The sequence below is a fragment of the Dysidea avara genome, chromosome 1 (assembly GCF_963678975.1).
Source record: "Dysidea avara chromosome 1, odDysAvar1.4, whole genome shotgun sequence".
Taxonomy (NCBI): domain Eukaryota; kingdom Metazoa; phylum Porifera; class Demospongiae; order Dictyoceratida; family Dysideidae; genus Dysidea; species Dysidea avara.
Window position 1 is genome coordinate 50,366,414 of NC_089272.1, and position 13,417 is coordinate 50,379,830.

The following is a 13,417-nucleotide window of genomic DNA, read 5'->3' on the forward strand; positions in this document are numbered from 1 at the left end:
AAAGATCAGCTAGAAGAAGTTACCTTGTAGAGAGTTCAGCTACAAACAAATCACCCTGTAGAGAGTTCAGCTAGAAGAAGTTACATTGTAGAGAGTTCAGTTACAAAGAAACTACCATGTAGAGAGTTCAGCTGCAAACAAATCGCCCTATAGAGAATTCAGCTACAAACAAATCACCCTGTAGAAAGATCAGCTAGAAGAAGTTACCTTGTAGAGAGTTCAGCTACAAACAAATCACCCTGTTGAGAGTTCAGCTACAAAGAAACTACCATGTAGAGAGTTCAGCAACAAACAAATTGCCCTGTAGAGAATTCAGCTACAGACAAATCACCTTGTAGAAAGATCAGCTAGAAGAAGTTACCTTGTAGAGAGTTCAGCTACAAACAAATCACCCTGTAGAGGGTTCAGCTGCAAACAAGTCACCCTGTAGAGAGTTCAGCTAGAAGAAGTTACATTGAGAGAGATCAGCTAGAAACAAGTCATCCTGTAGAGAGTTCAGCTAGAAGAAGTTGCATTGTAGAGAGTTCAGCTACAAAGAAACTACCATGTAGAGAGTTCAGCTGCAAACAAATTGCTCTGTAGAGACAAACAAATCACCCTGTAGAAAGATCAGCTAGAAGAAGTTACCTTGTAGAGAGTTCAGCTACAAACAAATCACCCTGTAGAGGGTTCAACTACAAACAAGTCACCCTGTAGAGAGTTCAGCTAGAAGAAGTTACACTGTAGAGAGTTCAGCTACAAACAAATCACCCTGTAGAGAGTTCAGCTAGAAACAAGTTACACTGTAGAGAGATCAGCTAGAAACAAGTCAACCTGTAGAGAGTTCAGCTAGAAGAAGTCACATTGTAGAGAGTTCAGCTACAAAGAAACTACCATGTAGAGAGTTCAGCTGCAAACAAATTTCCCTGTAGAGAATTCAGCTACAAACAAATCACCCTGTAGAAAGATCAGCTAGAAGAAGTCACCTTGTAGAGAGTTCAGCTACAAACAAATCACCCTGTAGAGAGTTCAGCTACAAACAAATGAGATCAGCTAGAAGGACCACCTTGCAGAGAGGTTAGCTACAAAGAAATCACCCTGCTTCATCTTTTCTTCTTCCTGTAGTAAAGAAAAAATGACAGGTTAAAAAGCCCTAAAGCCGGCCATAGGCCGGCTTTACGGCCGGCTTTGGGGTATACAAATACAAAAAGAAGTGAAATCTAATCCAAAACAGCCAAGCTGTAAAAAAAGAGTGCAGCCTTGAGAAAGGCTATGGTGAAAAAAGATGTGAAATCCAAGGTGGCGGCCAAGAAATGGCTGTGATGGTAGGTTAATGGTAAAAATTTTAATAACAACAATTCAGGTGAATTTGGTGCCGCTTGGTCTTGGCACAAAATTCACCTGAATTGTTGTTATTAAAATTTTTACCATTAACCTACCATCACAGCCATTTCTTGGCCGCCACCTTGGATTTCACATCTTTTTTCACCATAGCCTTTCTCAGGGCCGCACTCTTTTTTTACAGCTTGGCTGTTTTGGATTAGATTTCACTTCTTTTTGTATTTGTATACCCCAAAGCCGGCCTATGGCTGGCTTTAGGGCTTTTTAACCTGTCATTTTTTCTTTACTACAGGAAGAAGAAAAGATAAAGCAGGATGATTTCTTTGTAGCTGACCTCTCTGCAAGGTGATCCTTCTAGATGATCTCTCTACCGGATGACTTGCTTGTAGCTGAACTCTCTACAGGGTGATTTGTTTGTAGCTGAACTCTCTACAAGGTAACTTCTTCTAGCTGATCTTTCTACAGGGTGATTTGTTTGTCTCTACAGGGCAATTTGTTTGCAGCTGAACTCTCTACATGGTAGCTTCTTTTTAGCTGAAGTCTCTACAATGTAACTTCTTCTAGCTGAACTCTCTACAGGGTGACTTGTTTATAGCTGAACTCTCTACAGGGTGATTTGTTTGTAGCTGAACTCTCTACAAGGTAACTTCTTCTAGCTGATCTTTCTACAGCTAGGGTGATTTGTTTGTAGCTGAATTCTCTACAGGGCGATTTTTTTGCTGCTGAACTCTCTACATGGTAGCTTCTTTTTAGCTGAAGTCTCTACAATGTAACTTCTTCTAGCTGAACTCTCTACAGGGTGACTTGTTTATAGCTGAACTCTCTACAGGGTGATTTGTTTGTAGCTGAACTCTCTACAAGGTAACTTCTTCTAGCTGATCTTTCTACAGGGTGATTTGTTTGTCTCTACAGGGCAATTTGTTTGCAGCTGAACTCTCTACATGGTAGTTTCTTTGTAGCTGAACTCTCTACAATGCAACTTCTTCTAGCTGAACTCTCTACAGGGTGACTTGTTTCTAGCTGATCTCTCTACAGTGTAACGTGTTTCTAGCTGAACTCTCTACAGGTTGATTTATTTGTAGCTGAATTCTCTACAAGGTAACTTCTTCTAGCTGATCTTTCTACAGGATGATTTGTTTGTAGCTGAATTCTCTACAGGGCAATTTGTTTGCAGCTGAACTCTCTACATGGTAGTTTCTTTGTAGCTGAACTCTCTACAATGTAACTTCTTCTAGCTGAACTCTCTACAGGGTGACTTGTTTCTAGCTAATCTCTCTACAGGGTGACTTGTTTCTAGCTAATCTCTCTACAGGGTGACTTGTTTCTAGCTGAACTCTCTACAGGGTGATTTGTTTGTAGCTGAACTCTTTGCATGATTGTTTCTTTGTAACTGAACTCTCTACAATGTGACTTCTTCTAGCTGATCTCTCTACAGGATGACTTGTTTCTAACTGAACTCTCTATAGTGTGATCTGTTCATAGCGGAACTTTCTACTGGGTGATTTGTTTGCAGCTAAACTCTTTGCATGATTGTTTCTTTGTAACTGAACTCTCTACAAGGTAACTTCTTCTAGCTGATCCCTCTACAGGGCAATTTGTTTGTAGCTGAATTCTCTACAGGGTGATTTATTTGAGCTGAACTCTCTACATGATGGCTTCTTTGTAGCTGAACTCTCTATTAGGTATCTTCTTCTAGCTGATCTGACTACAGGGTGACTTGTTTTTAGCTGAATTCCCTACAGAATAACTTGCAATGTAATATAACTGTGTAAATTATACATGCAGCTGAATGCTGTTAATATACTCATGGTGTGGTGCGCCGGCTTCTTGGGCCGCAGGACACACTATCATGTGTCTTGATCTCTACCTGTATAGATACTGCAATAGTACACAAAATTCAATCCCTATATCAGTTGCTAAAGATTGAAGTAGTGAGGTAGCTACTCTGGCTTTAGGAGTCTTAAATTAGTGCTCCTTTGTGTGATCAGTACTAAAGAAGATGCAATGCTTGTATTACTGTCTCACCTATACAATAGGGGTGCTACATTGTCAACAAACAAGTGTAAGAAAATTGTAAGAAAAGGTACATTTGGCTCAAGCGACATTTGACCATGATAAAGTAAGTGGTTATATCTTAAGGAATCAGTTAGGATATATTTGTAGACAAAAAGAATCATAAAACTTTGTCGGGTTAATATTTTTGACATGAAAATGCAAACCTTAGCCATGCTGATTGATGTAATGATATTCGTTTACGTATATCGTGCTAAAATAAGGATTTAATTTGCACGTCAGGAGATGATTTACCTTGTTTCAGCACTTGTCGTGGTGAGTATCCATACTAGAATTATCTGTTGACATTTTGTGTAAAATAATTTGTGATTAGCAAACCCATGTAAAGCACATCAAATAAAAGAATGGCACCAGACATGTTATGCAACTCATCATGTACACCAACTTTTAATCAATTACAAGCAGAGTAGCTATTTTGATTTAGGCCTCACGGAATTATGCTCCAAATATAAATCATTATTCTATTCCAGATATCTTCAAAAAAAGCTCTCATTATGCTTTTGTTATTCCTAAAATGTACTTATTTATTCCGTCATAAAATTTTCTAAACTTTGGTCATTATAATGTTAAAAAAAATTTGAGGCAGTAAAATACTGTTTTATTAGACAAGGAATCTATAGCAAGATACTGTACTTATTAGCTACTGCAGAAGAAGAACAAAGAGTAGTTTTTTCAGACTGTCCTATTAGAGTAGGTGACTGCTTTATTAGAGTATCTCAATCTTAATTACAACATATGCTAAAATTATGCGCAATTCTTATCATTATCACCAAATTATTCGACAATAATTCCCTGGGGTCTATTTTAATTCATTTTCAGCTATATTCTGCTAGTTATACACAGAGGCAGGTTTGGATGGTTTGGGCGAACCCCTTTTCAGTGGCCGAGCTTTTAAAATCAAAAATCACACCAAACTTTCAGCCTTGAAGCTCTCTAGTAGGTATGCATGCTGTGGCGGCCCTTGAGAATTAAATCATATCAAAGGTAAATCATTAGCAATGAAACGAAGTGATTTTTATTAGGAAGAACATATGATGATCAATTGTGTACATACTGTAATACCCGATGGAAATGGCTGAGAACTGACTGCTGTGGAGATTATTTGGAAGGCAGTACCTGCAGTAAACTTTGGTGGTCATGTTATACACATGTCAGGATAGCATAAAGTGTTAAATATTTACATTGTGAATGGATCATGAGGAGAGCACATGATGTCTCAAATATATTGGAGTACAAGACTTCTGTTGTCAGTTGACAGGAGCACCCAAAAATAATGTTTATTCTCAAAATAACGCTAAGGAACTCAGGTGTGGAGAGAGTGGTGTGCTTGAAGATTGGAGTTGGCAATCAGTATGCTATCCGGAAGTGAAAATTAGCTGGTTTCATTAATATTACAGTAGGATTATAGTGTTTATAAGCTCCACAAACAGGAAAACAGCAATGTCTAGATGCGCACATTGCCTATTAATGCTTACGGGCTAGGCTTGGGTTAATTATGCTTTTAAAATAGCCTATCATGCTTTTAAGCAGTGCTAAAAAATCCAGCTGATTATGCTCAAAATTACGCTTTCAAAATCAAGATTATGCTCTAGAGTTGGCTGTTTAATTGTTTTCTGACCGCTGCATAAGAATAAGTGACTGCTCTATTAGAGTAAGTGACTGCTCTATTAGACTTCTCTGAGAAATGTAAATAATCAGCCAAGAAATAATAAAAATAACAACATTGCACATTTTCTTGAGATGAAATACAGTATTTAGTGTAGTGTGTTATGATTTGCTGTATTTTGGCACACACGTGCACATTGTGTATTTTAATTTAAAATCTTGAAATCATTCTATTACACTGACATAATGCTTGATGCTGTTGCTAGCCGAAACTATGCCAGCATAATTGGCACAAGCCTATTAAGGGCACATTTTCTGTATACATCATTTTCATCTAGAAACTGGCTGTAGGGGGAGTACCCTGGGAATTTCCCAGATATTTCATTCCAAACTTGAACCCAGAATCCTGACTGCACACCTGAACCAACCCACTCATGAGGCATGAATAGAGATCCATTCTTGTTTTAAAGTTATGTTTGCATCAATTAGTAGGTCAGTTAGTCAATTAATCAGTAAATTACCCTTTGGAAGAGTCTGTTTTATACTTTTTCTTTTATATAGGTGGCTTTGTAGGCACATATATGGGCTTGATTTATAATGCAGAAAGGAAATTTGAGGTTGGTTTTACTTAAGTGTGAAGAAAAATGCACACCTTTATATTCCCTTTTTGGGCTAGCACTGTTGCTTTTGTGGCTACATTTTGAAGTGCTCAGTGCTGATGCATTCATTACTTTTGAACATTCACGCCATTGTTCTACTTGGGTTAACTACGTAGCATGAAATGCGCATAGTAGTAAACTGCAACTGAGAGAAAATGAGAATCGTTGTTCACTACCGCAGTCTAGGATTAATACCACATCAAATACTAGTAGTACTTATGTGGCTTTAGCACTTGTGTGGTTTATGCACTTTAATGATAGTATCCTGGATATCCAGTTACAACAGCACATCAGTATGCATATTTCAACCAACCTACAATAGTGGGAGGTGCAGGAATCTGTGACACTGGGCCCTGAGTACTCAGAGGATCATGGATCACATGATAGGATCCTATGTGGAGGAACTGCAACTGTAAATCATGAAACTTGTAGCAGTTCAGTGTAGCAGAGTGGAAGGCTTTCTCAACACACTCAGTAGGAATATACCAGTGAACTTCTGTGCATTCTTTTGCAAGGCACTCCAGTACACTTCTTCCATTGGCAATATTAAGAATGTCTACTTCAAGCCACTCCTGGAATGCTAAGAGGTCAGCTACAGTCATTTCTTTGGGACTTTTCTTAACTTTGGACACCACCTTAGTGTACTGCTCCTTGTTCAATTTTTTCCCTGAGAAATGTAGCATAACATCAATCATTTTTTTAGAGAAAATGAAACTTTTATAGTTGTTGAGTAACTCAAGAGCTAGTGGAGATTCTGAAGCAACCACAATAGTCCCCAACAGACGAACATCAATCCAACTCCAGAAAGGAGAGCCCACAAGAACATCTAGCATTGTGTCTATATTCTGTGTCATCAGCATTTTGGTCACCAGCTCTTCAGGTAGTTGTGCTCCACCTGGTGCCTTGGTCTGTGTTATACAAGCTCTTCTGATAATTAAGTGATCTGCGTTTCTGAGTAAGATTGTCATTTTGGTCTCCAGAGCTGTAAAGGCATCTCTCACATTACCAGACTTCTCAAATTCCTCTTTAGAAATGATCTTCTCTTCAGAATCTGTTACTTCTACATAAATAAAATTTGATATTATCATTATATTATTCTATTGTGTAAGATCTCAGTTTGAGTATAAAAGCACACTGTTGCATATTACAAAATGTTCTAAAATTGGTTCACAAATTATTAAATAATTACAATTACTATTGTAAATCCTTGTAAAAATTTCCAAATGACAGTACATGTGACACATAATTACACAATAAATTACATATATACTACAATTTACTCATGTATATACACGTAGGTCTTATTATTGTGTATCAATTATTTGCATTACAAAATACTGATTTGTTGCTATGCCTAGCAACAGGGTATAAACAGCTTGAAGGAACAAGTACATAAAAATTGGCCTGTAAGTATGTTAATAGTTGTCAATTGGAAGCTTGGAAGAAAGACTATGGAGTAACAGCATGAAAACCAAACGTGCGTATAAGATGCAGGTTTGAATAAAATAATCATGCCTAATTGAGGGTCCCCTACCTGGTAGGTAATGGGTTGAAAATGGGAAGTTAGATAGATTAGCCTGCCTTTTGGTAGATTACAAGAGAGACCAGAGTAATAGCCATGAAGTTATAATGCAAAACTAAACATGTGTGATAAGCACACAACTGAGATGTTTTAATAGAACTGTCACTCTGACAACATAATAACTGCAAAAATATTTCAATTGCACAAATTTCTTTAGTTATTCATTACTCCTATACAATAGAAAAATACAGGTGAAAGCAAGCCCCCAAAAGTGGGCAATAGGTTAACATATACGATGTGCAATATGCCTAACTATTATTGATATCATGAGAACTTACTAATATCATGAAATCATATTGACTATTGGTTTGGTATTACAACTGCAAAGCAAGGTAACTATTTAATCATTGGTATTTTGCAGCGATTATTGGTATACTGTAACACAGCCTGACTGCACATTTGTGATAAAGAGCAAACTTACTTTATGCAATGTTATAATTTAGCTTTTTAAACTGTTTCCTAAATAGTAGTGCAACATAGCGCATTAATATAATCATTATGTGCACTTTGTGAGAAAAGCATCAAACTTGGCTGTCCTCCAAAGACATTTACTTTTTAAATATAGTTCCATTGCATATTTGACCTTTGGTGACCTTTATGGCCATTTTTACATTGAAAATTCATCAATTTTGCCTGAAACTCCCTGAGGCATTATTTTACACCATTAAACATGGTTTCAAATTAAAGGTCTTGTTGAATGAAACAACTCGGGCTTTATTAAAAGTCAATAGGTAATTTCATTCCTAAGTTATCAAACAGTACAGTAGTACTGTTTAAGTACTGTTTAAGTACGGATTGCATCAAAAGGGACGAGTGCCACCAAAAATTCTGCCTATAAAAATCATCTTTGAGACATCTTATGCGACAAAAACCACCTTTATGGAATAATACTAATCCATTTAACATGAAATACAGTATTAAAAACAAGAAAACAATTTCAGGCGGCTGGGTATAGAGTTTTTTTTTAAATCGCCAAACTTGAAATTTGGTCGGCCTCACTCACTCACTCACTCACTCACTCACTCACTCACTCACTCACTCAGTGCCAAAGTAGGGACTTTCCACCAAGCTATGCTGTAATACCATCATTCATCTCTTGTTTCATTACTTTTTATTGCATAGATAGATCCCTACTTCATTTATAAATTAACAATTTTTTTAAATACTAGTGATCATTTGTATTAGCCATGAAATCCTTTTACCTGCTAGCTGGTAATTTACACCCCAAGGGCAGATGAATTCAAAGAATTTTATGACTAAAAATGATCATAACTTTAAAATGGAATGGGCTATTGACTTCAAATTTGGATGACATTCTAACAGTGTGGATCAAGGGAGATAAAGAAAGAAGTAACAGTGTAAAAAGGACTGCAAAGGTCACCTAATGTCAAGTCTGTGATTGCACTGTATCAAAAAATGGATGTCATTAGGAGTACAATTGACATGGAAAGTTTAATGCTATTCTCACAAATAACGCAACTTTTGCACTATGCTGGTCTACTAATGGGTAATTGTGCCGTATGGGCTTATTGACCACCCTTACAAGCAATTAATTTTTGTGAATATATATTTTACCCATAACAACCTGATATTATAATATCTATTCTGAAATTAAAAGGACATCACTGAAACTGCAAATTCTAAAACATAATATATCAATGCCAAAATAGACAAGCTGTGAAAAAATGGCATGACCTTTAACAACCAGAGTAAAAAAGGCTGTGAATGATAAAGTTGGTGGGTGGTACAGCCCATGATCATGATAGCATTGCACGTCATTATTAAAATTCATTGACAGTACAGGTTTTTAGCTGTTTACAGTAGAGTTTGTCACTTTTGCAGTAGAATTCGTCCCATTTTCAATTGAGTTCGTTGGTTTTGCAATTGAATTCATCGCTTTTGCATTAGAATTCATTGCATTTGCACAAGAATTCGGCCATGACAAAATCTGCATGCAGTAAACACGAAAACAAGATGTAGCAGCTGCTTCATGATCTTGGTGAAGTACAGCTATTGCAATAATGTATTGTGCTTCACCATTGCCATTGGCGATGGGAGTGACCACTTACGAACAAGTTAATTAATTTAAATGGCTTTGCCAAAAAACAGCTCAATACGATTCCAGTTACCTCAAGTGGTATTCTCCATGGCAAAAAATGATTCACCTTGTGATAAGCGGCTGGTTGATTGCAGTCAATACAATTATGACGAATTCTTGTGCAAACACAACGAATTCTAAAGCAAACTGATGAATTCAATTGCAAAACCAATGCATTCAATTGCTAATGGGACGAATTCTACTGCAAAAGTGACGAACTCTAGGACAAAGTCAATTGCAAAGGTGACGAATTCAATTGCAAAAACCTGTAACATTATTGTAGCCATTTGTTGGCCGCCACCTTAGATTTCAATTATCTTAACCCTTGAATTCCTTACCATTTTGTGCATCTCAGCTGCTTTGGCATATGTATTACAGTACTTCTTTTTGTATTTGCCATATACACATTTGTGCTAGTTTCACTGTCCTTTTCCTTGATACAGGAATACTATAACATAGTCTACATATTTTAATTGAAATCAGTACGCGACCTTTCAAAAAAGCAGCTATTTTGCACTCTAATAAAACACTCATTAATTTTCATATGTTTTTATGTTATGTTGGTGTGCTTTGAAACTATTTCTAAAGTTTTCTACATTCACCTGAGCATGTGGTTTAAAAGAAACTTCATTTTTCCACAACATTTTTGATTTCTGCTAATCAAGACACACGATAGTGTGTCGTGCGGTCCAAGAAGCCGGCGCGCCACACCGCGAGTATATTAACAGGAAGAAAGAAAACGCAATTTTCACACCTATGTAGCTCTGTGATCCCTTATCCGATTGGAACCAAATTTGCTACAGACGTGCCGGCCAGTTATGGGAGTCTACATACCAAATTTGAAGAAATCGCTCCAGCCATTTCCGAGATACGAGCGAACAAAATTTCGTTTTAATTTCTTCACTTTTTTCTTCTTCCACTTCTTCATTCGCACACTTCGCAAAATCCACCATAAAACACAAATGCGTGCTCCAATCGGGCTGCAATTTGGCACACTTAATGGGCTCGTTACAGCGGATCTCAGTACCAACTTTGGTAGGAATCCGATGAACATTCACGGAGTTATGATCGATTATTCACGTAAAATAAGATCAAAGGTCTGTCACGCTCACAGGGTAAACCCCTTGAAGGAATGAGTTGAAAATTGCTATGTAGATGGAGTAACCGTCGTAGGAGTGCCTTTTTGTGATTTGAAAATAATCGAGATAAAAACCATGGAGATATGATATAAAACCCAACCTGTGTCACAATTATGCAATCGATTTTTATGAATAAAAAACTATTAGTTTTCAGCCTAACAGGCAAACCGCTTAAAGCAATGAGCTGAAAATCGGTGTGTAGCTGGAATAATCATCATAGAAAGTCCTTGCAGTAGTACGAATTGGATTACAAACCACTGAGTTATGATTCGAAAGCCAACTACGTGTTGCAAATGCGAGATCAAAATAATCTAATAGAACAGTCATCCTAATAGAGCATTCGGCTACGTTTATAACTTACTCCATTAAAGAATTACATTACATTGTAAGTTATTCTGTATGAAGTTCAGCTACAAACAGATAATCTTATAGACAATTCAGCTAGAAACAAGTCACCCTGTAGAGAGATCAACTAGAAGAAGTCACCTTGTAGAGAGTTCAGCTACAAAGAAACCACTATGTAGAGAGTTCAGCTGCAAACAAATCACCCTGTAGAGAAATCAGCTAGAAAAAACATTTAACTTGTAGAGAGTTCAGCTACAAATGTAGAGAGTTCAGTTGCAAACAAATCACCTTGCAGAGAGTTCGGCTACAAAAAGATCACCCTGTACGCCTGTAGAGAGTTCAGCCCGAAGAAGTCACCTTGTAGAGAGTTCAGCTACAAAGAAACCACTATGCAGAGAGTTCAGCTGCAAACAAATCATCCTGTAGAGAATTCAGCTACAAACAAATCACCCTGTAGAGAGATCAACTAGAAACAAGTCACCTTGTAGAGAGATCAGCTAGAAGTCACCTTGTAGAGAGTTCAGCTACAAATAACCACCTGGTAGAGAGTTTAGCTGCAAACGAATCACTCTGTAGAGAGTTCAGCTATGAACAGATCACCCTGTAGAGAGTTCAGCTACAAACAATTCACCCTGTAGAGAGATCAGCTAGAAAAAAGAATTTACCTTGTAGAGAGTTCAGCTACAAATGTAGAGAGTTCAGCTGCAAACAAATCACCTTGCAGAGAGTTCGGCTACAAAAAGATCACCCTGTACGCCTGTAGAGAGTTCAGCCCGAAGAAGTCACCTTGTAGAGAGTTCAGCTACAAAGAAACCACTATGCAGAGAGTTCAGCTGCAAACAAATCATCCTGTAGAGAATTCAGCTACAAACAAATCACCCTGTAGAGAGATCAGCTAGAAACAAGTCACCTTGTAGAGAGATCAGCTAGAAGTCACCTTGTAGAGAGTTCAGCTACAAATAACCACCTGGTAGAGAGTTTAGCTGCAAACGAATCACTCTGTAGAGAGTTCAGCTATGAACAGATCACCCTGTAGAGAGTTCAGCTACAAACAATTCACCCTGTAGAGAGATCAGCTAGAAAAAAGAATTTACCTTGTAGAGAGTTCAGCTACAAATGTAGAGAGTTCAGCTGCAAACAAATCACACTGTAGAGAGTTCAGCTAGAAGAAGTCACCTTGTAGAGAGTTCAGCTACAAAGAAACCACCATGCAGAAAGTTCAGCTGCATAATTATACACGCAGGGTAGGGAATCACAGCCAAAACTGAAACATGCATACTTGATTACCAAACAGTTTATTCACTAATATCCTTAACTTAAGTTTTGCTACCCATGAGTTAACATGTTAATATTTCTCTCTTACCATCTGTGTCTTTTGCTTTGTTGTAAAGACTACCATCACCTCCATCTTTTTGGAGAGCATTTAACCAAATCTGCAAATAAACACAACAAGCAGCCATTAGTAATCAATAATATAAATAAATTAGCTCTTCATAAACGTCAAACAACTACAAAAATTTGAATAGCATTAAAATGTACATAATTATTGAAACACATGCAATACGCAAATTAAGTTATGCTTAAATGAACCCGGTCTTTAAACTCAACATAATAGTGTATTTTTCAGTATAATTGACAAGCGAATGTGTTTCAATACCAGTGTAATGGAATTTCTGTAGTAAAGATCATTATATACAAAAAAGATCAATTAAAAGTGCTTAAAACACGGGGTCATCACCTTAAGTGCAAATTTATTTCCTACTTTATTTAGCCCATATAACTGACAGACAAACTAGCATGGCTAAAGTATGGATTAAATTTACACTTTATGTGGTGATGATACCTGTTGTTTAAGCACTGTATATTGTAGAGACGTACCGATCTACCAATCTAGTATCGCATCAGTGCTGATCTCGACAATATGAGCAAATGAAGCCACCAATTCATGATACCAATCTTTCTAATCACCATTTCTTCAAACATACTAGACTTCTTCTATCATTTCTCTGCTCCATTTACGAAATAAGCTAAAGTGTAGTGCTATTTCTCCATTGAAACTATAAGAAGCCATATAAATATGCGTGAGTTGTTTTAACAAAGTGGATATTTAGCCGGTCATGGCGCAAATATTTATTTAGCCAGTCGTTTGTTGTATAAACATTAGGAAGTGTCACCTATAACTCTAGTATCATACATACTAGTTGTATGAAGGTAAGTTTTTGGGTGAGTTCCAGGCGAGCTAGGGTTGAGCTAGGGTTGAGCTAGGGTTGAGCTAGGGTTGGCCCGGCTTCGCCAGGATGCTTGCTTCGCTCGCTCCAACCTTAGCTCGCCTCAAACTCACCCAAAAACTTACCTTCATATAGACAGTGAAAGTCATCATTACGTTTAACAGGAAAACATCAGGTTATTAGCGTTAGGGTTAGGATCAGGTTCAGCTTTGGTTTCTTCTTCACTAGTATGGGTTAAACTATACAGCATTTTATATTTGTAACATTTAAATAGTACAAAAATAATATGAGTAGCCAGCAAGCACCGGTGGTAAAGTGGTAGAGTATGGGTACTCCGAACCTGGATGAGTGGGTTCGAGCCTAGGTCA

General features: G+C 37.3%; 1 protein-coding gene across 3 annotated transcripts in view; it reads right to left on the reverse strand.

Moving 5' to 3' along the window:
* Nucleotides 1–13,417, reverse strand: part of LOC136267911 (uncharacterized) — a 103,016-nt gene that overhangs the window by 40,720 nt on the left and 48,879 nt on the right. For all 3 annotated transcript variants that reach the window (XM_066063107.1, XM_066063117.1, XM_066063097.1), the window contains exons 5-6: nt 12,185–12,254; nt 5,971–6,717 (exon numbers count right to left, since the gene is read on the reverse strand). In XM_066063107.1, the coding sequence (XP_065919179.1) occupies nt 5,971–6,717; nt 12,185–12,254 (817 nt within the window). The remainder of the gene's footprint in view (nt 1–5,970; nt 6,718–12,184; nt 12,255–13,417) is intronic.